Source organism: Hirundo rustica, chromosome 6, assembly GCF_015227805.2.
Source record: "Hirundo rustica isolate bHirRus1 chromosome 6, bHirRus1.pri.v3, whole genome shotgun sequence".
NCBI classification, from domain to species: Eukaryota; Metazoa; Chordata; class Aves; order Passeriformes; family Hirundinidae; genus Hirundo; species Hirundo rustica.
This window is the reverse complement of record NC_053455.1, coordinates 2,416,613-2,444,590: the sequence shown is the minus strand read 5'-3', so window position 1 is coordinate 2,444,590 and position 27,978 is coordinate 2,416,613. Positions and strand designations below refer to the sequence as shown.

General features: G+C 54.9%; 1 protein-coding gene across 2 annotated transcripts; it reads right to left on the bottom strand.

Annotated features, from left to right (window-relative positions):
* Positions 1 to 99: 99 nt before the first annotated feature.
* On the bottom strand, positions 100 to 27,978 carry GNG2 (G protein subunit gamma 2). 2 transcript variants are annotated; one of them, XM_040068381.2, is made up of 4 exons: positions 27,702 to 27,978; positions 6,248 to 6,314; positions 4,725 to 4,888; positions 100 to 3,931 (listed from the first exon to the last, which is right to left on the bottom strand). In XM_040068381.2, the coding sequence occupies exons 3-4, from the start codon at positions 4,809 to 4,811 to the stop codon at positions 3,803 to 3,805; spliced, it is 216 nt and encodes a 71-aa protein (XP_039924315.1). In that variant the 5' UTR covers positions 4,812 to 4,888; positions 6,248 to 6,314; positions 27,702 to 27,978; the 3' UTR covers positions 100 to 3,802. The 2 variants fall into 2 exon arrangements, with proteins under 2 accessions (XP_039924315.1, XP_039924314.1); XM_040068380.2 differs by having other exon boundaries at positions 4,725 to 4,841; positions 27,702 to 27,977.

Below are 27,978 nucleotides of genomic sequence, written 5' to 3'. Positions count from 1 at the left end.
CCCTCCCTGCCACGGGAGACCCCCCTCGGGAACAGCGTCCCACCGCAGCCAGGACGGGATCCCACCTCCCCGCAGGCACGGAGCAGCACCTCCAAAGGCTTGAAACAAATCCAAAAGTTTATTTCCAACGAGTACACAGACCACATGGGATGGGGATGCGCTACACCACGACCGGCTTTCGCCTACAACCGCCCCCTCCCCAAAATCCTGCTGCTGGCAGGGTGGCAGCCCGCGGGCAGGCTTGCCACCAGCAACGTTTGCAGACAATAAAAGTCTTATTTCCAGTACTCCAGATATTAATTTTTTTTTTCTCTATAAAAGCCTGGGGGTAGCAGAATGTCATTTGAGACTGGAAATCCAGCACGGGGATGGAGGGATGGGTGGGATTTTTTTTGGTTGTGAGGAAGGGAAACAACCTTGGCAGGCGATCTCTGCTTGGCTAACAAAGGCAGATCTGTGTAAATAGAAATACTGGGGTGAAAATACCTGGCAGCACACCAACGGGAACACCACGACCAGACGGAAAATCAAGCCCAGCGACGTAAAACACCTTCAATGAGTACTTTTGGGGTTAATTCAAAACCTCCCCCCGCCCCTCCCCGCTTCCCCCGCGTTCATGCAGGTTTATTTCGTCGTCTGAGTTATTAAGAATTCCAGTTGTAAAACAGGCAGGACGTTAGAAAAATTGTTACAAACCACTTTTGTGACAGCGTTTGAAGAAGGGGTGGGAGGGGGTGGGAGCCCCGGGTCAGGCCGGCTGCGCTTCACTCTCTGTGACAACAAACCAGATTAAAAAGAAAAGATAAAACTCGGGATGGGGTTTTTACATCTCTGCCTGGTAAAACCAAGAGTGAAACCAGCTGCAGAGCAAACCACTTCATCCGTCCTTCATCCTAAAACTACGGGAGCTGTTGTAAAAAAGATCAAAATTGGAGGAATTAGCCGGGGGGGGCTGGGACCATCTAGGCTACTCGTGGCTTATAAACACTCCCAGGTGCCAAAAGTTTGGAGTCCAGTGTGAGAAGAACTGGCCTTTTCTGTAGAAGAGCTAGAAAAAGAGTATGAAAAGGTAGAAAAACCAAAAAAGCACTTTTTTTTTTTTTTTTTTTTTTCATGGGCTAGAAAGAGTTACCAAAAAGTACCTAAAGACTTTTGCCCTCCCAGATCCACAGGGATTTTTTTTTTTTAAGCTCACACCTGATTCAGAACAGGTTCAGCGGGGTCACCGCAGACCCCCGAGCCCCTTTGTGACATTTTGTACGTAAATCCCCACGTTACGATTCCCAAGGTGACGATTCCCGAGGTTTCCCAGGAGGATGGACGAGCAGGGGGAAGCCAGGAGGTGTTTAGCAGCAGAAAGGAGAGACAAGCCACACCCACAGAAGGATGGACCCAAGGAGGAGCCCAAAACGGTGGCGTGCGTCCCCCAGGAGCTGGGAGCAGGTGAAGCAGACCTGGGGATAACTCCCCAGCCTGGAACAGAGCCCAGGCGGTGTGTAAACAGGGAATCGGGCACCTCCAGGAAGGGGCGGCCCCACGGCTCCCAGGGCTGCTGCCCCGGCCCTTCCCAACGGGGTGAGGGGGCAGCGGGAACGGGAGAGGAGGGGGCAGGAAGGGGCAGAAACATCCCAACGTGAGGCGGCATTCCATGGTGGGACAGCATCCCAGGGCGGGACAGCATCCCAGGGTGGGACTGCATCCCAGGGTGGGACTGCATTCCATGCTGGGACAGCATCCCATATTAGGACAGCATCCCAGCGTGGAACAGCATCCCATGGTGGGACTGCATCCCAGCGTGGAACAGCATCCCATGGTGGGACTGCATCCCAGCGTGGAACAGCATCCCAGCATGGAACAGCATCCCAGGGTGGGACTGCATCCCAGGGTGGGACTGCATCCCACGGTGGGACAGCATCCCATTTTGGAGTAGCATCCCACCATGGGGCTGCATTCCACCATGGAGCAGCATTCCATGGAGGAGCAGCATCCCAGGGTAGAGCAGCATCCCATTTTGGAGTAGCATCCAACCATGGAGCGGCATTCCATGGAGGAGCAGCGTTCCACGGAGGAGCAGCATCCCACCACGGGGCTGTATCCCGTCACGGAGCAGCATTCCACCATGGAGCCGCATTCCATGGAGGGGCAGCATCCCACCACGGGGCTGTATCCCGTCATGGAGCAGCATTCCACCATGGAGCAGCATTCCATGGAGGGGCAGCATCCCACCATGGGGCTGTATCCCGTCACGGAGCAGCATTCCACCATGGAGCAGCATTCCACCATGGAGCAGCATTCCATGGAGGGGCAGCATCCCACCACGGGGCTGTATCCCGTCATGGAGCAGCATTCCACCATGGAGCAGCATTCCACCATGGAGCAGCATTCCATGGAGGGGCAGCATCCCACCACAGGGCTGTATCCCACCACGGAGCAGCATCTTGTGGTGGAACAGCATTCCATGGAGCAGCATCCCACCATGGGACTGTATCCTCTCATGGAGGAGCAGCATTCCATGGAGGAGCAGCATTCCATGGAGGAGCAGCATCCCACCATGAGGCTATATCCTGTCATGGATCAGCATTCCATGGAGGAGCAGCATCCTGTGGTGGAACAGCATTCCATGGAGCAGCATCCCACCATGGGACTGTATCCTCTCATGGAGGAGCAGCATTCCATGGAGGAGCAGCATCCCACCACGGGGCTGTATCCCACCCTGGAGCAGCATCCCAGCACTGAACAACACCCCAGCAACATTCCAGACCAGCCCCAAGGGAAGGAAGAGCCACCAGGAACAGGGAAAAGCGCAGGACCAAGCGAGGAGGGCAGAGGCACAGAGGTGTCGGAGAAAGGAAAGACCCGGAAAGAAGCGGTCGGCTTTGATTTTCGGATTTTCTGGCTCGCCCTGCACCCTGCGGCAGGAGGCATTTCAGGCACGTCTAAGGCATCTCAGGAGCTCCCTTCATTCTCAGAATCACCTCTGCTTCCTCCCTACGGCTTCTTCCACCAGCACGTGGTGCCAAACGCTGGAAAAGAAAAGTCTGGAGCGGATGAACGGAATTGAAACTCTCATGCAACTACCACTGAATGCTCATCACGGGGCTGGGAAGCACCAAGCACGACACAGGAACCACTTCTACTCGCAGAACCAAAGCTAACCACCGAGAGAATGGTAAAAAAAAAAAACCAAAAAAACAAGGAAGCGGGGTTTTCTGGGGACACGGAGCTGCCGGTGTCCCCCCCCGGACCCACCCCCTGCTACACTACAGCCAGAAATGAAAAAGCACGAGACCAAACACCGAGTAACAGCACAGCCACCTAACCTGCCGCTATTGTTATCTGACAAATCAAAAGCGTCAGCTTGGAGAGAAACCAACAGCATCATTCCGAGAAGGTTATGCACATCCTCAGCAGCTGACTTTGCTCAGCACCGCCCTGGTGCTCTAAGTACGGAACAACCCAACAATTGCGTGAGCGGAAAAGTGACACGGATTTATCCTTTACATGGGTTTTGTTTGTTTGTTTGTTTGTTTGTTTGTTTGTTTGTTTGTTTCTCTTTCTAGGCAACTCTACAGACTTCAGATCTTTTGCCTCGCAATGCGGATCATCTGATTCCCCCAAGGGTGGCCGGGTTCTTTAAACATGCACATCTCTGTAGCTTCCAGGCCGTGGGTTTGTTTTGTTTTGCTTTTTTTTTCTAACTTATTTTTGTTTAAATTCTGCGGACCAGCAGGTCGTCCCCGTTCCTAAAAACTCTACACCAGTGTTCAGGGTGGCCTGAGTGCCCGTCAGGCTCCTCCAGGGTTTACAGGATCACGCAGAAGAACTTCTTCTCTCTAAAGGGGTTTTCTGAGGCCGGGACGGGGGTCAATAGCGGGTCCTCCTTGGCGTGGGCTTCGCAGTACGCCATCAGGTCTGCTGCTGCTTTGGACACCTGCAAAAGGAGGAGCCCTGTGTCAGGGACAGGCTGAGCTGGGCACATCCCTCCCACCTGGAGAGGTGCCAGCAGCAGGGAAGGGCCAGCAGCATCCCTGGGCAGGGAACAGCAGATCTGAGGGGAGAGCTCGCCCGCCGGCGCGGCAGCTCGTCCCTGCTGGGGCTGCTTCTGGGCTGCTTCTGGGCTGCTTCTTCACCTCCGGGCTCTGAGCTGCTCTGTTCAGCCTGTATTCCCATTCCCAGCCTTCCCAGCCTTCCCCCATCCCCATTCTTCACCTGACAAGGACTGGCTGGAGCATCCCTGCTGGCTCTCCCACACATCCCTTGGCAGGAGCATCCACAGCGGCATTTCCCACCCTCACCCACCAACCTGGCTCTTTATCCCAGCAGCTCCCAAGCCACCAGAGCTCATCCCAGCCCTGGAGCACTTCTCTCCTTGGATTTCAGCTCTTGGCAAGGAGCTGAGGTGCCTTGGGGGCTGTCACTCCTTCCCACCACCTCACAGGGTGATGCTTCCAGCTGCCTCTCACCCCTGGCAGTGTCCAAGGCCAGGCTGGATGGGGCTTGGAGCAGCCTGGGACAGTGGAAGGTGTCCCTGGCAGGAGGACGGAATGAGATGAGCTTTGAGGTCCCCCCCAACCCAAACCGCTCCCGGATTCTACGATCCCATCTCCCACTGCCTTCAGCCGCCAGCATCACTTAAAATAAGAGCATCCCCCCCCGGCCCCACATCCCAGCTCCCTCCACGAGCTCCGGGCAGCACCCCAGAGGCAGCTCCCGAGGATCCCCACCTTTATCCTGTCGATGTTGGCCTCCATCTTCAGCTGCTCCACCAGCTTGCGGGCTTGCGCTATGCTAGCAGTGTTGTTGCTAGCCATGGGCGGGCCAGGAGCGCTCCCGGGGACGGGCTGCGGGCGGGAACACACCGGGATCAGCTGCGGGGCTGCTCCCAGCCCTGCAAACCCCCAAAGGACGGGTTAGAGCCACCGGAATGAGGGGCTGAGGGTGGGAGAAGCCCACAGTGAAAAGTGCATGTTACACGGCTCTCCGCAAGGCATGTGCTGTATGTATTATGTTGTACTGATTAGTAATTAGTAAAATATCAATATTTTGATAGTATGGTAAATGTAGTTTTGCGGTTCAAATGTGGTTTTTATATAGACATGTAGTTTTTATATCCAGGAAAATGTAAATCTTTCAGAGAAAAAGAATTTACTACTTCCTCATCAGAAGAGACCAGCTTCTCCTGCCTCGCTCAGCCCTGAAGACGCCGCAGAGATTAAAGGAAAAAAAAGTGACACTGACCAGGGAAAATTCTTTCTTTGAATGGAATTTACGCATCATGTATGAAATTCATGAATATTCAACGGGCTATTGCTTTTAAGAGATAATCCTTTGTTAACGGGGGTCCTTCTTCAGAGCTTTTTGCTCGGGAAGGCACCCGGCCGTCTGTAACTTTGTTTTAATTGTCTCGTTTTGTCCTAACCCTAATTGTCCAATTTTTTATTACTCTAATTCCGTTTTTATAACCATTTTATTCACTACTAAGCTTTCAAAATGTTAAAACAAGAGATGGGCGTTTTTTCACGCCCACCACGGTGCCGGCGGCGTCCCCAGGGCGGGGACACCGCTTTGGTGACAGCAGCAGCGGGATCGCGGCTGAGCTGCGCTCTGGTGCTCGCTGCTCCATCAACAGCGACCCAAAAAAAAAAAAATAAAATAAAATAAAAAATCAGGATTTCTGCGCCAGACTCATTCCCTGCCCATCATCCAGCCCCAGCGTGTGTCCAGCGGCCCTTGGCCTCCCTGCCTTTGTCCCTGCTGCCAATTTGCACGTTGAGACGCTAAACAGGATGCTGGAGCTTCCTGCTTCTGGAGGTTTCTACCCCAGGCAGGCGGGGGATGCTCATTAAAGCCATGCCAGGCTGGATCCCGGATGTTTTTCCGGCACCTTCTACCAGCAGCGAGCTCTGGCAGAGGCAGCAGAATCCCGGCATCCAGCTCCTCCAGCAGCAAGCGTTCTCCAGCAGCTCTCCTGCCCGACAGCTCCAAAATGTGGGGATTTTTTTCAGGGTTTCCTGCAACAGCAGGGCGCAGCGAGACCCCTGGGCGATGGGGCAAGCCCAAAAATAAGGGAATTGCGGTGTTTTAAGGAAAAGGTGAGGGCACGCTCAAGCTCAAGCTCAAGCTCATCTTAGGGGGTTTAGAGTGTTTGGAGAGAGGGATTTCTAGAAGGCATCAATTGGAGGAGTCCTGCCAGGGCCAGCGGGGTTTGAGGATGAGGAGGGGAGCACAAGGACGGGCTGTTCTTTACCAGGAGCCGATCTCTCCGGTGATTTGCGCCTCTAAGGGAAGCTCCGCTCCTCTCGGCCCTTCACCGCCTTCAAACAAAGAGAACAGAAAACAAAACTCAGCCCCACGGGAACATCATTTCTGGCAGCAGGGACCCCAGAGGCCCCTCGCAAACACCGGGTGCCACATCGCCAGGTTCCTCCTGCGCCCAGCCCCCAGTGACTTTTTTTTTTTTTTTTTTTTTGTGGTTTGTTTGCATTCAGCGAGGTTTTCAGCACAGGAAGAGGTTTCAGGCAGCGGGCGAGTAGCCCAGGGCTGCTGGCAGGGCTGGAGGATGCAGGGGGACAGGGCACGGATTTAACTCTCTGCCGTGCTGGGGTGGAAGGAGCATCTCCTGGGGAATGCTGCCAAAATGCTCCAGCCCCGGCTCCTGGCTGGATCTGCTCCCCTCAGTGCTGTCGCTGCAGGTTCGGCTCAGCCCATCGATCATTTCACTGTGGGTTTATCTCCTCTCATCTCATCTCATCTCATCTCATCTCACTTCTCCCCACTTTTATTTTTCTTTTTGGTGGCTGTCGAAGGCTTGGAGCAGCAGAGCTCGTCTCCTCCTGCTTTTCTGTTACCCTGGTTTTTCTGAGATTTTTTAAGGCCTTTTTGAATTTCATAAATGGAGTCAGATCTTTTAGTTACTGTAGAATATTAGAGCAGTTTTCTACCTTTTCCCACAGATGTAGCATAAACAAATCCTTTGCTTTTCATTCTCTGCCCTTTGTTTGCATATTTCTAACCTGAAAACAATTGTAACTGACAATTGGTCTGGCCACTGAGGTTGAGGGGTGGAAACCCCAAAAAGCCAATCTTCTGCTGGACCCACAAATGTATAAAAAGTAAGAAATAAACAAAGGGGTCTCTTCTCTCCACTCTCTCAGCTGGGAGCTGGATCGGAAGGACCTCTGCCAAAATCCCTTGTCTGCGTGTGACTGCTCTGTGTGTCTCGGTGACACTTTTCCTCTCCCTGGAACGCGCCTGGTTGTGGCACGGCAGCCGGGAAAGCCGGTGCAGGTTCAGCCCAGCCGCCGCCGCTGCCTGACGTGGAGGTGCCAGAGACCTTTCCAAAGGCAGCAAACGACACCCCCGGGAACGTTCCAGAAGCGCGTGGGTGCGGCGCTCGGGGACGCGGGCCGCCGGTGGGATCGGCGGCGCTGAGGGCTCTTCCAACCCAAACAACTCCGCGTCGCGCCCTCCCGTGCGAAGGAGCTGCTCCAGTGGCGGGGAAGCACTTGAGGGACTTCAGCCACCCCGTGCTCAGGATCCGCGTGTCACCGAGACACACAGAGCAATCACACGCAGACAAGAGATTTTCGCAGAGGTTCTTCTGATCCAGCTCCCAGCTGAAAGAGCGGAGAGAAGAGAGCCCTTTGTTTATTCTTTTACTTTTATGCATTTTTGGGTCTAGCAGAAGATTGGCTTTTTGGGGTTTCCACCCCTCAGCCTCAGTGGCCAGACCAATTGTCAGTTACAGTTGTTTTCAGGTTAGAAATATGCAAACAAAGGACAGAGAATGAAAAACAAAGGATTTGTTTATATTACTTCTGTGGGGAAAGGTAGAAAAACTGCTCTAATATTCTACAGTAACTAAAAGATCTGACTCCATCTAGGAAAATCAAAAGGCTAATAAAGAAACTCAGAAAAACCAGGGTAACATCCGCGGGAGCAGGGAGCGCTGCTGGGAGCATCCCTGAGGCTCTCACAGCCCCGATCCTTCAAACAATTCCATTCCGCACGCCCCACCCCTGCTGCCACCCTCCTGCAGGGAAACCCCGCCTTGTCTTACTACAGCCAGCCCTAGGGAGGCCAAAATGGGGGAAACAGCCCCAAAAATGAGGTGAGGAAGGGTGGGACCCTGCTGGGAGGGGCCACCTGTGAGCACAGACCTGCTGGGACAGCGCTGGGGACTCTGGGGTAACTCAGGGGAGCCTCCCAGGAGCCACCACGCCCTCAGCCACTCTGAGGGTGCTTCGAGCAGAAACGAGAGCCAGTTTGGGGCCAGCCATGGGTTTAGAGCATTTCCACCCCTGGGGAAACTTGGGGCGTTTCCTGCGCCGCGAATAACAACAGCAAAAAGGCAGCAGGTGACACCTCAGAGTGAGCTGGGGAATGTCCCAGCCCGGCAAAACAGCTCCAGCAGGGCAGCCACAAAAGCAGCTTTTAAATCCCAGAGAGAGGAGAGCCCACCGTGCCCCCAGGGAGGTGTGGGAGCACCAGGAGCAACCCCAAAATTCCATGTTGGTTTTTTTTTTTGTTTGTTTGGATTGGATTGATCGCAGAGAGATGGATCCCTTATTCCAGACTGCTCCAAGCTCTGTCCAGCCTGGCCTTGGACACTGCCAGGGATCCAGGGGCAGCCGCAGCTGCTCTGGGCACCCTGTGCCAGGGCCTCCTGACCCTCATATTCCTTCCCAAAATCCCATCCATCCCTGCCCTCTGGCAGTGGAAGCCATTCCCCGTGTCCTGTCACTCCAGATCCTTTTCCAAAATCCCTCTGCAGCTCTCTGCATCCCTTTAAACAAATTCAACCCTTCCCACACACAGCGAACAACCCACAACAGGCAAATATCGAAACAACCCGGCAAGGCCCCGAGTTGTAATTACAGTGCAGAGCCCAAAAGAGACAATATCCATGTCCTGGCCGAGTTCAACATCATTAGCATGAAAATAATGAGGAAGGACTCATTAACCCGTGGGCTCCGAGGCAGGAATCCCATTATCCAGGCACACATTAAGTGAGGGAATTAAGGCACTGCCTGGATTCCCCTGGGAGCGCCATGAAACTCCTCTGGTTTCAAACAGGAAAGCGTGAGAGCAGCCCTGCGATAATGGGAAGAGCAGGAAATATCGGGCGGGTTTTTAGCTTCCACCACTCGGGATTTTGCTGCCCAAGGCCAGGAGCTGAGCTCTGCTGGAGGTTGATCGGGATAACGCTCCTCAGTGAGCCGTATCCATCACCCCACCGGCCTGGGAATGCTCAGATCCCCCAAACGGGGTCAGGCAGGTTCTCTGCATCCAGCACATCTCCGATCCTGGCTCTGGCAGGTCCCATCCCAGGGAGGGATGTCACTGCCGGGAAATAAAATGCCTGGAAAATGAAATTCCCTCTAAACGCCACGATCAAATATTTCTCTTGTCCTCCATCAGTGCCTGAGGGGAGCCCGGCCCAGAAATGCCTGATGGGCAAGGGGGAACCTGAGCATCACCTGCCAGAATCAGTGTTCCTGTGAAAAAATCTGGGATCGATTCCAGGGGAAAAAAAAAATCCCAGAAAAGGTCCGACGGAAAACGTCGAAGAAATGGCGAAAAAATGGCGGAAAATGGCAAAAAAAAGGGCAAAAAACCAGCAAAATTATGGCAAAATTGGGGGGGGGGAATGGGGAAAACTCAAGGGGGAAATGCGGGAAAAAATGGGGAAAATCTGGGATTAATTCTGGGGGGAAAATCCCAGAAAAAAATCCAATGGAAAATGGTGAAGAAATGATGAAAAAACAGTGGAAAATGGCAAAAAAAACCCCAGCAAAAAAACAGCAAAAAAAAGGGGAAAATAGGGAACACTCACGGGAAAAATGGGGAAAAAAAAGGGGAATATCTGGGATGAATTCCAGGGGGAAAGTCCCAGAAAAGATCCAATAGAAAACAGTGAAGAAAAGACGAAAAAATGGTGGGAAAAAAAATGGCAAAAATTGGGGGGGAAAAAAGGGGGGAAATGGGGGGAAAATGGGGAAAATCTGGGATCGATTTTGGGAGAAAAGTCCCAGAAAAGTTCGGATGGAAATCAGCAAAGAAATGGGGAAAAAACAGCAGAAAATGGCGGGGGGGGGAAAGGAAAAAGGAAAAAAAAAAAAAAAAAAAAAGAGTGAAAATCTGTGATGAATTCCAGAGGGAAAAAAAAAAATATACGAAAAGATCTGATGGGAAATGGTGAAGAAATGGTGAAAAAGCAGCAGAAAACAGTCAGAAAATGGGGGGAAAAAAGGCAAAAAAGTGTCATAAATTGGGGGGGAAATGGGGAAAAATTGAGGAAAAAAATGGAGAAAAACACAGGGAAAATCTGTGATGAATTCCGGGGGAAAAAAAAAAAAAAAAAAAACAATGGAAAATGGTGAAGAAACTGCAAAAACTGGGGGGAAAATGGGGGGGGAAATCCAGGAAAAAAAATGGGGAAAAAAATAAGGAAAAGCTGGGATGAATTCCAGAGAAAAAAAACCCGGATGCCTGTTTTGGCATTTTTCCTTGGATCTGAGGATATTTCCTGGGGTGTTGTTTGGTTGACTGCAATGAGTAAAGAGGAGCCGGGGGTTGGAGGAGATGAGGATGCTCCAGCAGCTTGGCTTGGCTTAAAACTCTTCCCTGTGAGCGTGGGGAGACCCTGGCACAGGTTTCCCACAAAAGTCTCCAAATCCAGGCTGGACAGGGCTTGGAGCAACCTGGGATGGTGGAAGGTGTCCCTACCATGGCAGGGGGTGGAGTGGGATGGGCTTTAAGATCCCTTCCAACCTCAAATTCCATGATAAAATGCCGGCAATAAACGTCTGGACAGGAAAATTTCGCTGATTTTTGCTAGTTTGGCCCTTAAGCTCCAAGAAACCACCTCCTTTGTCGCTGCCTGCTGAATGAAGAGCCTTTGATGGATTTGAATGGCTTTTTTTTTTCTTCCTGTCACCGGCAGCGCCCACCCGAAACAGGCGCCAAAAACTGGGATTTAGGCAGGGAGACGGCGAGGCCCGTCCCCGATCCCTGATGCAGCCGTGAGGGCGGCTCTGCTCATCCCAGCGTCCCCGAAATCCTCATCTTTTGTCCGTGATGCGGAGCAATGAATGTGAACCTTGACGGGATGAGACTGGGTGTCGGGGGCTTACCCCAACATTGAGGTGGTTTCAGGGTCTTTGCCCCCCTTCACAGCTCCGAGCCGAGCCGAAGAAAGAGACGGAGTTCTCAGGTTTAGATTTTTCAATGTTGCATATTTCGTTTATTGTTTCTTATCTTACAATTTTCTCGGAGTCCGACAAGATGTTCGCAGCTGCATGGATTCCTCCCATCTCCCCTTGAGCTGGGCTGTCTTTATCTTTTATACTAATTGCTACGTATTTCTTGTTTACTATTTCTCACCAATGTCTATCACTATTACTAAAAAGGTCATCTTTACTCTGACCCAATCCTCACTAACTACTTTGTGCCACGTCAATGCAGCAATGGAGTGAGGGAAGGAGAAGGAGAAGGAGAAGGAGACAACGCCCCAAATTCTCCATCTTGTCCCCATTCACTTCAATGCTAGAAACCTAAAACTATTATTTTCTCATTCTGTGATAAGCTAAACTACTATTTTTCACACTCCTGTGGCCTGTAAACCCTCTCTCAGTGTAGGAAGTTTTTCCCATGGACTGGGATCAAAGCCAGTGTCTCTCTGAGCTCTGGGCTCTGGGCTGGGGTCCCAGACCCCCCTGCCCAGGTCCCTGACCCTCCAGGGCAACCAAAGGAATGCCCTGGGCTCCAACAATTGGGGTTCAAAGCGCTCTCCCTGCCTCCTCCATCCCAGCCACATTCCTGGACGCGTTTCCAGCCCAAAAGGCGCATCCAGCCCGAAACCAGGCACGGCAAAAGGAGCATTTCTTGATGCTGAGCCCTCCTGCCAAGCTGCCATCCCGTTCCCCCCACCCCAGCTGGGCTCCTGTGGGGCTCTGGCACCCCAGAGCCGCCAGCTCTGCTCGCAGGAGTAATTAAGCTTCGTTTGGCAGCTCCTCGTCAGCACCAGCTGCTGCCTGCTCTGCGCAGAGCTGAGCTGAGAGGCCGTGGAGCGGAGAGGATCCTGGAATCCGTGCGCCTGGGGCTGGATCCGTCACCGGCTCCAGCTCCAAACCCATGGAATCGGAGCTCAGCCACCTCCAGGAGGTTTTTTTTGCTCTTTTAGCTGGGTTTTAGCTCGAGGTCGGCGTGGGCAGAGATTGGAATTTTCCTAAATGTTAAAAAAAATGGCATTTTCCCGTCCCTGGAAGTGTCCAAGGCCAGGTTGGATGGAGCTTGGAGCAACCTGGGATAGTGGAAGGTGTCGCTGCCCATGGCAGGGGTGGAATGAGACGAGCCCCAAGATCCCTTCCAACCCAAACCAATCCACAATTCTATGAGTTTTAAGGGTGATTAATTTAATTACACTAAATAGGCGCTGCCATTACACATTCTGCACTGGGCTGGGTCTGTCACTGTCCAAAGGCAGCACAAACCCCGGGAAACATCCCTGGAAAGGAATTCCTGACTTTCCTGGAGATGCCAACAGGCCCTGAGTGAAATTTCACGGCTTCCACGAGAAACCTCCTGCGTCTCCCGGGGTCTGAGGCCTTTGCCCATCCAACTGTGGTTTCAAACTTCCAGTTTTAGAGGGAACACATCCTCTCCTGCCAGCAGGAATTGGAATAGGCAGGAAGAGGCACTGGAATTGGCAGCCCAGCGACTGGAGGGATTTAAAATCCACGTGGATGTGGCACTCGGGGGCATGGCTCAGTGGGGGAACGACCTCAGAGGGCTTTTCTAACCTGAATGATCCCACCACTCAATTTTCCAGACTTTTTTTTTTTCACCTCCCTGCGAGGGTTTTTTTTTTCCCTCTGCGTCCCATAAAACCCATCCTTCCCCTCCGAACCAAAAGGAAAAGCAGGAGTGAAACAGAAAAGTGCTGACATTGGCCAGGCCGAAACCTCTCCGCTCCCTCGCCGCAAAAACCGAAAGCAGAATCGCCCACCCCGAAAAACAGCTCCTTTTTGGGATGAAAGCAGCAGCCTTACTTTAAAAAAAAAAAAAAAAAGTCATATTTTCCATCCCTGATGCAGCAGCATTTTCCACTCAGTTACGGCCAAGTGGGTGAACCCCGCTGGGACAGGCAGGATTTTGGGGACAGCAGGGATCAGGGTCGTTCCCACCAGGCAGGCATCACCCAGGGGGGGTTGGCTTCAGAAAAGAGAGCTTTTTTGGTCAGAAAAGGGTGGGTTTGGGTCAGAAAAGGGGTGGGTTTTTTTGGTCCAGAAAAGGTTCCACGCTGGGTATTACAATGGAGAAATTCGTCCCAAATCTCACGCACGCTGGGATTTCTCCTTGTCCCAGCGCTTTCCAAGAGCTGAGCCCAGCCCAGCTCGCTACATCCCCACTGAGACCAGCAGGTTCTCCCAAAAACTGCCTCTTCCTCCCCCAAACCAGCCAGGATGCAGCATCCAGGGGGGATAACTGGGAACACGGCCGGTGTTCCGGAATCCCTTGTGAGGGGCTGGATGCCTTTGCCAGGCATCTTGTGGCTTTTGCTAAAAGCCACGGCTAAAAATAGGTGGCTCAGCCGAAAAAAAAAAAAAAAAAAAAAAAAAGAAGAATTTGCTAAATATATCCAGAAAATTATAAAAATACAACGGGCAAACCAGAAAATAGCAGAGCCACGTTTTCCAGGGGCGGGTGGGAGATGGGACGGTCTCATCGATCCCAACAGGAGTTACAGACTTGGCTGGGAAAGGAGCCTTAATACACCCAAATTCCACAGGTTTCACTCTTTCCTTATGGAAACAACATGGTCTGAGCTCAATCTGTGCCTGTGAGCTTCCCTGGGGCAAAGAAAACCTTAATCCCGAGTGGTGGTTCCAGCCACAGCTCCCAGCCCCTCTCCACGGGGATTTTATTCCCTTTCCCAGCCATTTTTTTTATCCAGCGGTCCAAAAGGGCGTTTAAATGCCTGGCAAGCAGCTTGCAGGTCAGAGAAATAAATAAATAAACTGAAAGAAGACAGAGTGGGGGGAAAAAAAAAACCCAACCACGAGGCTGTTTCCATGGGAACAGCTTCGTTATCCCGGCAGCATCCCAGCCCTCCTGCCAAACGGGAGAGACGCGTCCCAGCCCCAGTTACTGATCCCAGGATTTGGAAGGGACCTCAAACCTCATCCAGTGCCACCCCCTGCCACGGGCAGGAACACCTTCCACCATCCCAGGCTGCTCCAAGCCCCGTCCAACCCGGCCTAGGGCATTCCCGAGGATGGGAATTACCGAGGCGAGGCGAAGCGTATTTATCTCTTCCCCGAATTTTGTTTTCAAGGAAGAGCTCAGCGCTGGGATCGGCCCTGTCAGAGGTGGGATGTGCCCTTCACCCACCTTGTGTGCCAGAGCTGACCACGACTGGAGCCCAGATGGAGTCAGGAGGCTCAGGCCTCGCGTTCCTGCTGTGTTCCTTTTCCCTGGAGCGGTCCCTGCCCCGTGGGCATCCCGTGCCGTGGGAACCTCAGCTGTTGTTTTGTCTTCTCTCAGGCCCCTAACGGCTCAAACAGGAACCAAACTCCACTTCCTTGTTTTGTTTTTTAGGGTTTTTGTGGTTTATTTTTTAAAAAAATGATTGTTCAGGTGAAGGACCGGCAGCCTGGGACATCTGCTCTGGTCCCTCCTGCCGCCATTCCTACAGGATTTCGGCTCTCTCCATCCCAGTGCCACTGGGAGGGAGCACAGACCTGCTCCAGGGTTGGAAAAAGGGTCCAGAACCATGGGAATGCCACCAGGGAATGCACCGGTAGTTGAGCAAACCCCCAGCCTGCTCTAGGGTTGGTTTTTGGGGGAAAAGCGTTGGTGCACACAAGGGATAATCCCAGGGGTGGGAGCAGATCCGGCTCTGGGTGTTCCCTCGCCTTGGCCGAGCACTGGGGAATGAGGATGCCCAAATACCAGGGAAGAAGGATGCCCAAATATTGAGGAATGCCCAGCTGCTGGGTAATTCAAAGACGCCCAAATATCGAGGAACACAAATGCCCACATGAAGGGCAAATAAGGAATTTCCAGATGCCTGGGGAATAACGATGCCCAAGGAGTGAGGAATAAGGATGCCTGTAAAGAGGGAAAAAAAGAATTCCCACATTCTTGGGGGACAAGAATGCCCAGATATTGAGGAATAAGGATGGCCAAACACTGGGGAATTCAGGGATACCCAAACACAGAGGAACAAGGATGCCCACAAAGAGGGAAATAAGGATTCCAAGATAATTGGGGAATGAGAAAGCCCAAATTCTGAGGGACAAGGATGTCTGAATACTGGGAAATAAAAATGCCCAAATACTGGAGAATTCAGGGCTGCTCAAATACCAGGGAACAAGGATGCCCAGATCCTGAGGGATGAGAAAGCCCATACAGAGGGAAATACAGATTCCCAGATATGGGAAATGAGGATGCCCAAATACTTGGGAACAAGGATGTCCAAAATCTGAGGAATAAGAATGTCCAAGTACTGAAGGATAAGGTTACTCAAATCCTGAGGAATAAGGATGCCCAAATCCTGAGGAATAAGGATGCCCAAATCCTGAGGAATAAGGATGCCCAAATATCAGGGAATAAGGATGCTCAAATACCAGGGAATAAGGATGCTCAAATACCAGGGAATAAGGATGCCCAAATACCAGGGAATAAGGATGCCCAAATACCAGGGAATAAGGATGCTCAAATACCAGGGAATAAGGATGCCCGAATACCAGGGAATAAGGATGCCCAGATATCAGGGATTAAGGATGCTCAAATACTGGAAAATAAAGATGCCCAAATCCTGAGGAATAAGTATATCCAAATCTGGGGGAATAAACATGCCCAAATATCAGGGCATAAGGATTCCCAGATCCTGGGGAGCGCGGTTGGCATCTCCTCCCGCTGTGGCACAGAAGGGAAGGGGCCTGTCACACGCTGTGACACGCCAGCAGGACGGATAAGGGCACACACACATCCTGTCACCCCAGCTCCAGCCCCCTGCTCTCCACCAGGGCTCAGCCCTGCCACGCTGCGCTTCACCGAAAATGAACACGCCTTCATGTTTAATGGGGTTTTCTGGGGGGTTTTTAAGGTTTAATAAAATGTTAAACAGCAGCCGGAGGTCGCTGGGAGGCTGGGGGCTGCTGCAGCACAGGGGCGGAGGAGAGGAGAACACACAGCTTCAGAAATTCCCCACAACCACATGGGTCAGAGTATCTGCAGCACGCAGATCACAGAACTCCAGACTGGTCTGGCTTGGAAAAAACCCTAAAGCTCAGCCCATTCCAGCCCCTGCCATGGGCAGGGACACCTTCCTCTATCCCAGCCTGGCACTGAACTTTTCCAGGGATTGGGCATCCACAGCTCCTCTGGGCACCCTGTGCCAAGGCCTCACCGCCCTCCCAGTCAGGAATTCCTTCCTTATCTGCTCATCCAGCTCTGAACTCCTGACCTTTAATTAAAGGAAGCAGCCAAGTGCTATTATTTCACATTAATTAGCATATCCAGTCCTGGGTTTCAGTTTTTAACATCCTGCTCTTAAGTACTGGCCAGGGTCAAGGTAAAGATCTCGATGGGAAGATGGGAAACGAGGATTTGAAAGGGAAGGGAAGATGAAGGGAGAGCTGCAAATGGAGTTGTTTCTCCCAGCATCGCATTTCCAGGAGGATTTGGGTATTTGGCTGTGCCAACACCACATTTTCAAGAGGATTTGGAAAGGGACAAACCCACCCCGAGCCTCACACAAATCACCCCAAATCCAAGGCTGGGGAATGGTTCAACTCCACAACCTCAGGGATCTTCTCCAACCTAAGTGATTCCATGATTTACCAAGCCCTGCTCACTGGGGCTGTGGGGACACAGCCACCCCGGAAGAATTGGGACAAGACATTGCCTTGATTTGGTTAAAAGGTTTTGTTTTAGGGGCACCCTCCCTGTGACCACAGGAATTGGGAAGGAGAATGCTGATTTTGCCACGGTTGCTGGGCCCACTCCTCTGCAAATCACTTTTCAGCTCAAATAAACCCCAAATCCCTCCTTTTTTTGTTGTTGTTTGTTTGTTTGTTTGTTTGTTTGTTTGGCTAGAGCCTCACCTTTTTTTTCCCCCAAAAAAACCCCACTTCCTGCATCAGGCAAAGCCTTGGGCTGCAGAAATCCTCGTGATGAGAAATCATCCTCCGATGATTTCACCCTGATCAAACCTTCATTAGAATTTTATTTTAAGTACCACACACAGGGAGCCCAATGACCCTTCCCAGCCTCTGGGAATCACCCAACAAGTCACATCAGCAGAGAAACAACCCCATTAAGCAGCCCCATTAATTTGACCCCCCCCCCACAGGAGTTACCTGAGACTGCTTTAATTAGGTATCCACCGTGCAAAAGAATTAATTAATTGGTGATAAGCACCTGAACCACATTACTCATAAGGCTCTATTTCAAGCTTCAAATACAGCAAACAGGTCAAAGCCTAGCTGAGAGTGCAGACAGAATTCCCAGGGCTGCTGCCTGGTATTTCTCTTGCCATGGAAGGAACAAAGCTTGGAATTTTTTTTTTTACCTTTTTTATTTTTTGGTATTAATTTTCTTTCCATCCTTGGAAGTGTTCAAGGCCAGGCTGGACAGGGTTTGGAGCTAGGAACTGTCCATGGCAGGGGGTGGGACTGGATGATTTCCAGGTCTCCTCCAACCCAAACCATTCAGGGATTCTTTTCCAGGTTTTTCACAGCACCCAGAGCTGGTGCCTTCAGAGCTACTACTCCAATAGTAGATGGCAGTTCTGTGACAATTTTGGGGGGGATTTGGTGTGTTTTAGGCGTGGGTTGTGGGGTAAAGCCCCGTTATCTTTGGGGCTGCGAGGGTTTCACATCCCTGAGGCAGCCGTGAAGTGAGTAAAGCATCTGCTGAGGGCCACATGGCATGGGGGAGGGTTTAGCAGGTTTCTGAGGGGGGAAAAAAAGAGGAAAAGGAGAGGGGGAAAAGGGTTTAAATGGAGAGGGAGGAAAAGAGAAATAAAGACGGGGGGGGTGGGAAAAAAGCAAAAAAAAGGAGGGGGGCACAAACTGAAAAAAAAAATAAAAAATCCCTGTGCATTCTGTATTTCCACAATTGATAACTTTTGAAAAGGAATTTCCTGTAGCTTGTGCCGGCTCTGACATTTCCCAGCCCGGCAAAGCTGAGGCTGTGTGAGAGGAGGGGGGCTCTCCAAGCCCACGGCGATAAGGGCAGGGATGGAGGCAGGGCAGGAGCCCTGGCAGAGCTCAAACTGGGTTATTTGGGCGCACCGGCAGAAGTAGGTTGTTGGCGCTGCCGCTCCCCGCTCGGTCGCCGAGCTGACCCAATATTATCCCGATTAAATTTAACTCCGTGCCCCGCTGCTGCCTGTGTGTCTCCCCTGTGCCCTGCTGCATTCCAGGCTAAAGTAGGCCCTGCTCCATGGAGGCCCCCAGGACGCCTGGGCCCTTCCCCGGGAAGGAGGAGAGGAGGGCACGGCCAGCCCGGCAGAACTGGGCCAGGTGCGCTCAGCAGCTTCTCTTTGCTCCAGGTACGACCCACCTACGTTTATTTTTTCTTTCCCCTGACCACGCTGCTCCTGTAGAACAGCAAAATTGGCCTTTCGCTCCCTCAGAGGGAAGCTGCCCCGCTCAGAGCCGCTGCCTGGCCTGTCTGCCCCGCTCAGAGCCGCTCCCCGGCCTGTCTGCCCCGCTCAGAGCCGCTCCCCGGCCTGTCTGCCCCGCTCAGAGCCGCTCCCCGGCCTGTGTGCCCCACTCAGAGCCGCTCCCCGGCCTGTCTGCCCCGCTCAGAGCCGCTCCCCGGCCTGTCTGCCCCGCTCAGAGCCGCTCCCCGGCCTGTCTGCCCCGCTCAGAGCCGCTCCCCGGCCTGTCTGCCCCGCTCAGAGCCGCTCCCCGGCCTGTCTGCCCCGCTCAGAGCCGCTCCCCGGCCTGTCTGCCCCGCTCAGAGCCGCTCCCCGGCCTGTCTGCCCCGCTCAGAGCCGCTCCCCCGGCCTGTCTGCCCCGCTCAGAGCCGCTCCCCGGCCTGTCTGCCCCGCTCAGAGCCGCTCCCCCGGCCTGTCTGCCCCGCTCAGAGCCGCTCCCCCGGCCTGTCTGCCCCGCTCAGAGCCGCTCCCCGGCCTGTCTGCCCCGCTCAGAGCCGCTCCCCGGCCTGTCTGCCCCGCTCAGAGCCGCTCCCCGGCCTGTCTGCTCCCCTCAGAGCCGCTCCCCGGCCTGTCTGCCCCGCTCAGAGCCGCTCCCCGGCCTGTCTGCCCCGCTCAGAGCCGCTCCCCGGCCTGTCTGCCCCGCTCAGAGCCGCTCCCCGGCCTGTCTGCCCGCTCAGAGCCGCTCCCCGGCCTGTCTGCCCCGCTCAGAGCCGCTCCCCGGCCTGTCTGCCCCGCTCAGAGCCGCTCCCCGGCCTGTCTGCCCCGCTCAGAGCCGCTCCCCGGCCTGTCTGCCCCCCCTCAGAGCCGCTCCCCGGCCTGTCTGCCCCGCTCAGAGCCGCTCCCCCGGCCTGTCTGGCCCCGCTCAGAGCCGCTCCCCGGCCTGTCTGCCCCGCTCAGAGCCACTCCCCGGCCTGTCTGCCCCCGCTCAGAGCCGCTCCCGGCCTGTCTGCCCCGCTCAGAGCCGCTCCCCGGCCTGTCTGCCCCGCTCAGAGCCGCTCCCCGGCCTGTCTGCCCCGCTCAGAGCCGCTCCCCGGCCTGTCTGCCCCGCTCAGAGCCGCTCCCCGGCCTGTCTGCCCCCATCAGAGCCGCTCCCCGGCCTGTCTGCCCCCATCAGAGCCGCCTCCCCCCCGGCCTGTCTGCTCCCCTCAGAGCCGCTCCCCCGGCCTGTCTGCCCCGCTCAGAGCCGCTCCCCCGGCCTGTCTGCCTCCCCTCAGAGCCGCTCCCCGGCCTGTCTGCCCCGCTCAGAGCCGCTCCCCGGCCTGTCTGCCCCGCTCAGAGCCGCTCCCCGGCCTGTCTGCCCCGCTCCAGAGCCACTCCCCGGCTGTCTGCCCCGCTCAGAGCCGCTCCCCCGGCCTGTCTGCCCCACTCAGAGCCGCTCCCCGGCCTGTCTGCTGCCCGCTCAGAGTCGCTCCCCGGCCTGTCTGCCCCCGCTCAGAGCCGCTCCCCCCGGCCTGTCTGCCCCGCTCAGAGCCGCTCCCCGGCCTGTCTGCCCCGCTCAGAGCCGCTCCCCCGGCCTGTCTGCCCCGCTCAGAGCCGCTCCCCGGCCTGTGTGCTCCCCTCAGAGCCGCTCCCCGGCCTGTCTGCCCCGCTCAGAGCCGCTCCCTGGCCTGTCTGCTCCCCTCAGAGCCGCTCCCCGGCCTGTCTGCTCCCCTCAGAGCCGCTCCCCGGCCTGTCTGCTCCCCTCAGAGCCGCTCCCTGGCCTGTCTGCTCCCCTCAGAGCCGCTCCCTGGCCTGTCTGCCCCGCTCAGAGCCGCTCCCTGGCCTGTCTCCGTCCTCACCGCTTACTGACCTCCACGTACTCCGCCTCACCTTCCCTACAGAGCCCCAAAATCCCTGAAACCAGCCCGTTTTCCCCCCAGGACCCCTGGCAGAGCATCCCTGCCACGCTTCCTGCCCAGCTTTCCCCCTCCATCCCGGCTGTGGGGTGACGCGCGCTCAGCGCACGCCGGGGTTACGCGGGCGACGGGAGAAGCCGGGCGGTGTCCAAACTGACATGGAAAAACAAAACAAAACAAGAAAAGAATAAAAGGGTGAGAAACTGTAAAGCCTGCAAGGCTGCAATGCCTGGATCAGGCAGCACGAGACGGCTGGGTTCCCTCCCTGCCCGTGCACGGATCCCTCACGTGCTCCATTTATCCCCCTCCGTGTCCATTCACAGAGTTTTAATCCTTCTGGAAACGCTCCACGAGCTGCCTTCCCCAGGGTTAAATGCCTTTTCCTGCCTACCTGCTACTGGGGAACTATATTTTCTATATATTTTTCTATATATTTTTTCTAATTTTTTCTATTTTTTCTAATTTTTTCTAATTTTTTCTATTTTTTCTAATTTTTTCTAATTTTTTCTATTTTTTCTAATTTTTTCTATATATTTCTATTTTTTCTATATATTTCTATATTTTTCTATACTTTCCTATATTTTAATATATTTCTATATTCTATATTTCCTATATTCTTCCTGAGCTGTAAAGTCACACTGGAAGCAGCCGTTCTTTGGGGGCTCTCCGGTCCAGGCAGGATGTAGGTTCCAAACCAGCCTAACTTTCACATCATTTCACAGAAACGCTTCCACAGGGCTTAGATTTTCAGCTTAAAAAACCAATAATCAGCACCTCCCTTGTTTGCTGCTTACACCTCTCCTTGAGCCTGGCTCGCTGCGTTAAAATAATCTTTTTATTCCCTTTATTCCCTGTTTTTATTCACCGTGTGGAGGGAGGAAGGAGGAGGGAGAATTCTCCCCCCCTCCGCCTCTGGCATTAAGTGGGAGAGAGGGAAGCACCAGGGGCGGATACAAATCCCTGAGCAAGGATGTGAGGCCGAGCAATTCTATTAAATCAGCTGATAAATAATGCAAGGGATTTTGATGGGGCCGGCCCTGCCAAGCACCACCACGTCTCCAGGAGATTAAAAATCCCAGGGATGCAGCGCAGGCAGATTTCAAGAGTTGAACCCAAAGCCTTTCCCAACACCTAAAGCTGTCCCCAGGGTCACACTGGGGGCTCTGTCCCCACCATGTCCTTGCCCCCTTGCCAAAGTTCTACACAAAGCTGTGGAATCCACCAGCCCCCGTCAATGTTCCCAAGGTGGGAAACCTCCGCTTGGGCGTTTTCCGGCTGGATCAGAGCTGCTCTGGAAGCCTGGAGGTGAATTAGAAGAGGTTCCGGTGGGTTGTGATGGCTGGTGCACAACTACAAACCCCAAACTGCTGCAGAGCCAGCAAAGGAAGTGCCTGAGAAGGAACGTGGAGAAGGCCTGGAGCATGGAGAAGACCTGGCCATGTTCCTGTAGGACACCCTGGGGACAGCTGGACCCTCATGGCGTCGTACCACAGCCACGGGGACAGCTCTGATGTGCCCTGAGTGATGGGTGAGAGCAGAGATTCCTCCCCAGTCTCCCATCCATCCCTGCCCTCTGGCACTGGAAGCCATTCCCTGTGTCCTGTCCCTCCATCCCTTGTCCCCAGTCCCTCTGCAGCTCTCCTGGAGCCTCTTCAGGCCCTGCCAGGAGCTCTGAGCTCTCCCTGGATTCTTCTCCTCTCCAGGTGAACATTCCCAGCTCTCCCAGCCTGGCTCCAGAGCAGAGGGGCTCCAGCCCTTGGAGCAGCTCCATGGTCTCCTCTGGACTCACTCTGGGCACTGAGAACTTTTCCCATCCTCAGGAGGCTCAGACCAAGCCCTGCCTGTTTCTCCCAAGGTTTATGTGCAGAGGAGCTTTGGCTACAAAGCCCAAACGATGACAAACATCACATGCTGGCACTGTCCTGGTGTCCCCTGGTGACAGTGGGATCGTGAAGACATTTTCCTGCCACTCCTGACTCCCAACACCTTCCTCATCCTCCCTCCCTGCCTTCCCTGCACCTGCTCCACAGCAGAACCAAAGAGGAGTCAAATCCACGCCGAGCATCTCACATCAGCCGACAGCCGCTGCTTCCTTACCCAAAACGACCCCAAAACACAGCTCCCCCCCAAACCCACAGTTCCTGCACAGGAATTCACAGCTTCGGGGAGGATTTTGAGACGACTGAAGCCCGAAGAACCCTTCCAGCATCCCTTCAGCATTCCCCTGAAGGGAACTGTGATTGTTGGACGCCCGGCGGTGCTCCCTGAGCCATTCCCAGGGGGATGCTGCAACAGGTTAAATATTCCTGAACTTCACCCAGGCCCTGCTCTCTCCTCTGGGACACAGCTCAGGTGAGAACAGGAGAGAAAACACGGCTGCTCCTCATCCCCACAGGCCCTGCACAGGGACACTCTGCCTGTCCCCAGGGATGGTGGCTTTTCCCTGGCTGCAGGGGCTCAGCACCGCGTCTGTTCATCGGGAAAACAAACGATTGAAAGGGGAATTGGCCAAAATTGCACAGGGATTTCAGGCACCGGCACACTCCGCCCAGGGTGGAGTCCCCACCCTTGGGGGGGTTTAAAAGCCCTGTGGATGTGGCGCTTGGGGACACGGGTGGGAATGGCTGGACTCGAAGATTTCAGAGGGCTTTTCCAACCTAAACACTTCCACGATTTAAAGCCTGAAGTTTCCTGGCACAGCAGCACAGAGACAGCACCAAACGATCCCACCATAACGACCGTAATTAGCGCATGGACCCACCCCGGCAGTGTCATCCTTCTCCTGGAGGTGCCAGCCTTGGGGACACCGGGGCTCCAGCTCTCCCAGCTCTCAGGCAGGTGCAGGAGGAGAGGGAGGAGCGGGATCCTCAGCACGGATTTACCCGGAGAATGTGCCAGAATGAGGATTGTGCCTCTGCACAGAGGCGCTGGTGGCAGCACAGGGCACCGATGTCCCCACGGCAGCGATGTCCCCGCTGCAGGGATGGGCACAGGCAGCTCGAGGCTTCAGGAAGCAGCCAGGCTTTGGGGCCGGGATCTCTCCCCCTGCGCAGAGGATGCAGCAGGAGGAAGGATGCTGAAACCGGGAACACCCGGGAGTTCCAATATCCCGTGCTCTGCCAAGGTTTTTTCCCCTTTGGAGGGATCTCAGGAAGGAGCACGGATCCCTGAAGAGCTCCAAGGCTTGGGCATGGTGGCCCCTTCCTGCACAGACCCCTCGTGCAGCTGCTCATCCAGGACTTTTCCAGGCAGGAAAGCTGTTCCTGGGGAGCGCCACGGGATGGACAGAGCCGACTTTCCTTCCCTCGGGAGAGCGAGAGAGGGCAGGAAGATAAACCTGTTAAACTGAGAGCCCAGCTCAGCTGAAGGAGCTTATCCAGCTCCGGGGAGCAGCGCTTGGGGAAGCACAGCAGCACCCCTGGAATAACCAACCTGCAGCTCAGCTCAGGGCCTGAGAATCTGGAATCTGCCTGAGAGCATCACCCACAGCAGAGAATTCCAACCAGGATCCAGCCACTCCGGAGCTTCCCTTGGATAAACTAATTAACCCGCGTTCTAACGAGGATGATGATGGCAGACAACAGGGGGAGGAAACTCCTGACGAGCGAACTCCTTTTCCCGAGCGAAATGCCAGGGAAGGACGAGATAAGGTGAAAACTGATTGTGTTTGGGAGGATGAGGAGGTCCTGGTGCAGCTGCTTCCCAGGAATTATCCAGGGTGCCTCAGCTGCAAGGTGCTGATTTTTCAAGGCTTGGTCTAGTGTCATTTCAGAAGGGATTTTAATTCCCGCTGATCCCGATGCTTGGAGTCCGTAATTCCCGATTTTAGACTCCAGCCTCAGCACAGCTTTGTCTTTTCCCATCCCAGATGTTCTCTTAGATCCCTTCCAAGCCAAGGCACACTGTGATTCCGTGATCCCCTGACCCTGCCTCCAGCTGCCTCCCCGCCCGCCAAGCGCCACGATTCCCCGGCGCATCTCTAATCAACGGCATCATTAATTAATCAATCAATCACTGCCCTGATCCGGCATCCACACCCCACCAACACCATCCCAGCCGCTCTGGATGGGGTTTGGAGCAAGCCTGGCTTCTCCACGGAGCCAAATCCACGTTCTCCTGGCAGCTGGATCCCGTCCTCAGCTCAGACCTGCCTCTGCACGGAGCTCGTGCGGAGAGCCAGGAGCCACAGGCGCTGTCCCTGCAGCCATCCCGAGCTTCCCCACGACCACCAGGGCCAGGAGACCCCCTGGATATTCCCTCCAGGATTTTGGGTGGACAAGGCCACTCCTGTGCTCCAAAGGGAGTGGGTTTGGGGGGTTTGCACCAGGAATGTGGGGCCTGGAAAGAAAAATGAACATGGAAAGCTGGGCTGGAAGTGAGCGGGGAATAAAACTGTGCAAAAAATTCCCTGGCCAGTGGATCAGGATGCACCTACGTCCTTTTCCATGGAATGGGCCCCCATCTCCTGCTGCCTTTGCCCTCATCCCTCCTCCCCACAAAGAGCTCAGAGAGGGAGAACAGCGAGAAAAGAGCCTGAAAAGCGAGAAAAACTGAAAATCCAACCTAATATCTCAGCTCGTTCCTCCTGCTTCCCTGCTGGCTGTGAACACGCATGGACACATCCCGCTTTCCCATCCAGCTTTCCCATCCCGCTCCGGGCACAGGAGTGAGACCTTTGGAGAGGCCACGCTGAGAATTGATGCCACTCGTGCCCAAAACCGGTGTTTTCCCTAAATCCCAGCCCAAAACGGGACAATCCAGCGGGAGGGAGCAGCCCCGCGGTCCCGGCTGGCACCGCCCCTGTCCCGCCTGGAGCATCCCGGCTGGGATGTGCGGGATGGAGCGGGACAGCCGCCCCCGGGCAGCGCTTTTTGGGGACACGGGGGGTCCGTGGGGCTCCAGCTCCGTCTCTCCAGCCCTAATCACTATGGAAACAGCCAGCGCCGGCGCCTGCCCGTCCTCCTTCCGTGACTCACCGGGATTCAGGAGCCCCTGGAATTCCAGCGGCTGCCGGGTGGGATGGCACTGCGCACCCCGGGAAAATTGCCTTTTTATTGCGTTCGCCACTCGGCGTGGGGTGGTAACGCAGCAGGGGGGCTTGGGGATTGATAACAGGATTAATATCAATAATAATAATAACAGTTATAGAGCTTCTTCACCGGCTCGCAGCCATCAATCCATGAAAATCCCTCTAGGGTCTTGAGAGCCCCCACGCCACGAAGCAGCCTCAGTTATCGTCTCCCCCAGATCCAAAATGTGCCCCACGGAGCCGCCACCTCACGGCTGCGAGGAGAGAAACCCCATGAGATCCTTCGTGCTGGTGCGTTATCCACGGGGAGCGAAGCTGGGAATCTGGGAGAGGGGACGGGCACGTGCAGGCACCGTGTGAGCACCACGGGCCCTCCCGAGCTGGGAATATCCCAATTCTGGGGGGCGAGGCTGCCTCCGGTCGCTCTCCAGGTGATGCCGAGGCTGCCAGGCGAGCAGCCCGTTGCATCAAGCAGCGTCCCTGCCTCCTCCTTCGAGGCTGGAAAGGCCTGAAAAAGCCCCAAAAGTGGTGCCAAGGAGCAGCTGGGGCGCTGCCCGGCCTTGTAGGGCCAGGATAGAAGCTGGGGCAGGATGGGGCTGAGCCACACCCCTGAATCCCACAGCGAAGTGTGAGGAAAACCCTTATGAGAACCCCGGGAGCACCTCCAACCCTCCTCCCGGAGAAAGGCTTGGCCCCAGGGCTTTCCTGGCAATAATTAATTGAGTCATATTTCAACCCAGCCAGCGGCCATATGGTAGGGAAGGGGATTAAAATCGCACGCTCCAGTTGCATCCAGGGAAATCCAGTTAGAAGGAAAAAAATCCTCGGTGCCCGGCCGCAGCCTGCAGCCAGGGGATGGATTGAGCTGCTGCCGCCCATCCACACGGCCCCAGCCCCTTTTCCAGGAGCGAGGAGCACGGGATCGCCGGGGAGGAGATGGATCGAGAGCAATTCGGGAGGGCAGGGGGAAACTGGGAAAGAAAGAACCCGGAGCCAGCAGCAGGAACAGGCAGATCAGATCACTGCTGCTCCCAGCCACTGCCCTCCGCCTGCCGCGCTCTAAGTTCATTAGCAGCTCATCAGTGATTGATTAATGAGGGGGCATCGCTGCGCGTCGGGATTCTCCTTAAATATAAATCATTTTCCACCGAGGAGGCGAGGATGGTGGAATCACTGACATGGGTTGGAAGGGTCCTTACAGCCCTTCCCGTTCCACTCCCTGCCATCCACACCTTCCACTATCCCGGGCTGCTCCAAGCCCTGTCCAACCTGGCCTGGAACAATTCCAGGGATTTGGGGCAGCTTCTTTGGGAAACCTGTGCCAGGGCCTCGCCACCCTCAGAGCCAGGAATTTCCTCCTAATATCTATTCCAAATCTTCCATCTGTCAGGTTTTTGGTTTTTTTTTTTTTTTGCTGGATTCCTCCCTCCCACCGGGGCCAGCGAGCCCTGGACCAGTTATCCTTGAGCTCATCTTCCTGGAGATTTTTCCCGGGAATCCAAAGCACTGCTGGAGAAAATAGGGATTTTGGATAGAAAAATGTCGGAGGAGGGGCAGTGCTGTAGGGACGGCAGGATGGACCTGCACGGACATCACCCCCAAATCCTTCCAAGCCAGGCTGGGGTTGATCTCAAGCCGAGGCTGCTGCAGGGATTTTGGGGTTGGGAAAGTCTCCCCGTTCCTTCCTTCCCGTGATTTAAAACAAAACCAGGGCGAAAAAAAAAAAAAAATCGGGAAAGAAAGAACACTACGTCTCATTCATCCGCGGCGAAAGCCTCGCCTGCGATGGCAAATCAGCTGATTAAGGAGGATCAAACCCTCTAAATCCAACCTTTGTTGCGAGACTGAGCTCCCCGTACGAGGCACCTTCCCGGCGGGGCGGGACCCCCATCGCCCCCCGAGCCCCTGGGATGCGGGCACTGCGGGATTCGGGAGGATTCGGGGGGATTTGGGGGGGATTCGCTGCCGATTTGGGAGCGGCTCGGTCCCCACGGGGGTCGGTGACAGCGGCGGTGGGGACCGCCCCGCCCAGCCCCACCTGCGCCAGCGATCCCAGTGCTCCCAGTGCTCCCAGTGCTCCCAGTGCTCCCAGTGCTCCCAGTGCCAGCCTTCCCAGTGCCCCCAGTGCCCCCAGCCCCGCTCCCCACCCCGTGCCCGGTACCTGGAAGCGGGCGGCGGTGCCCCGGTCCCCGCGGGGCAGGCGGGCGGTGGGACGGACAGGCGGACGGAGGGATGGATGGATGGATGGACGGACGGACGGACGGACGCTGGGATGGATGGATGGAGGGATGGATGGATGGTGGAAGAGGGAGGGCCGGAGGGATGCGGCCGCAGGAGGAGGAGGAGGAGGAGGAGGGTGGTCAGCAGCAGCCCCGAGCGGCGAGTCCCCACCCAGCTTTGTCTGCGCTCATCCCGCTGCCTACAGGAAGCGGCTCAGC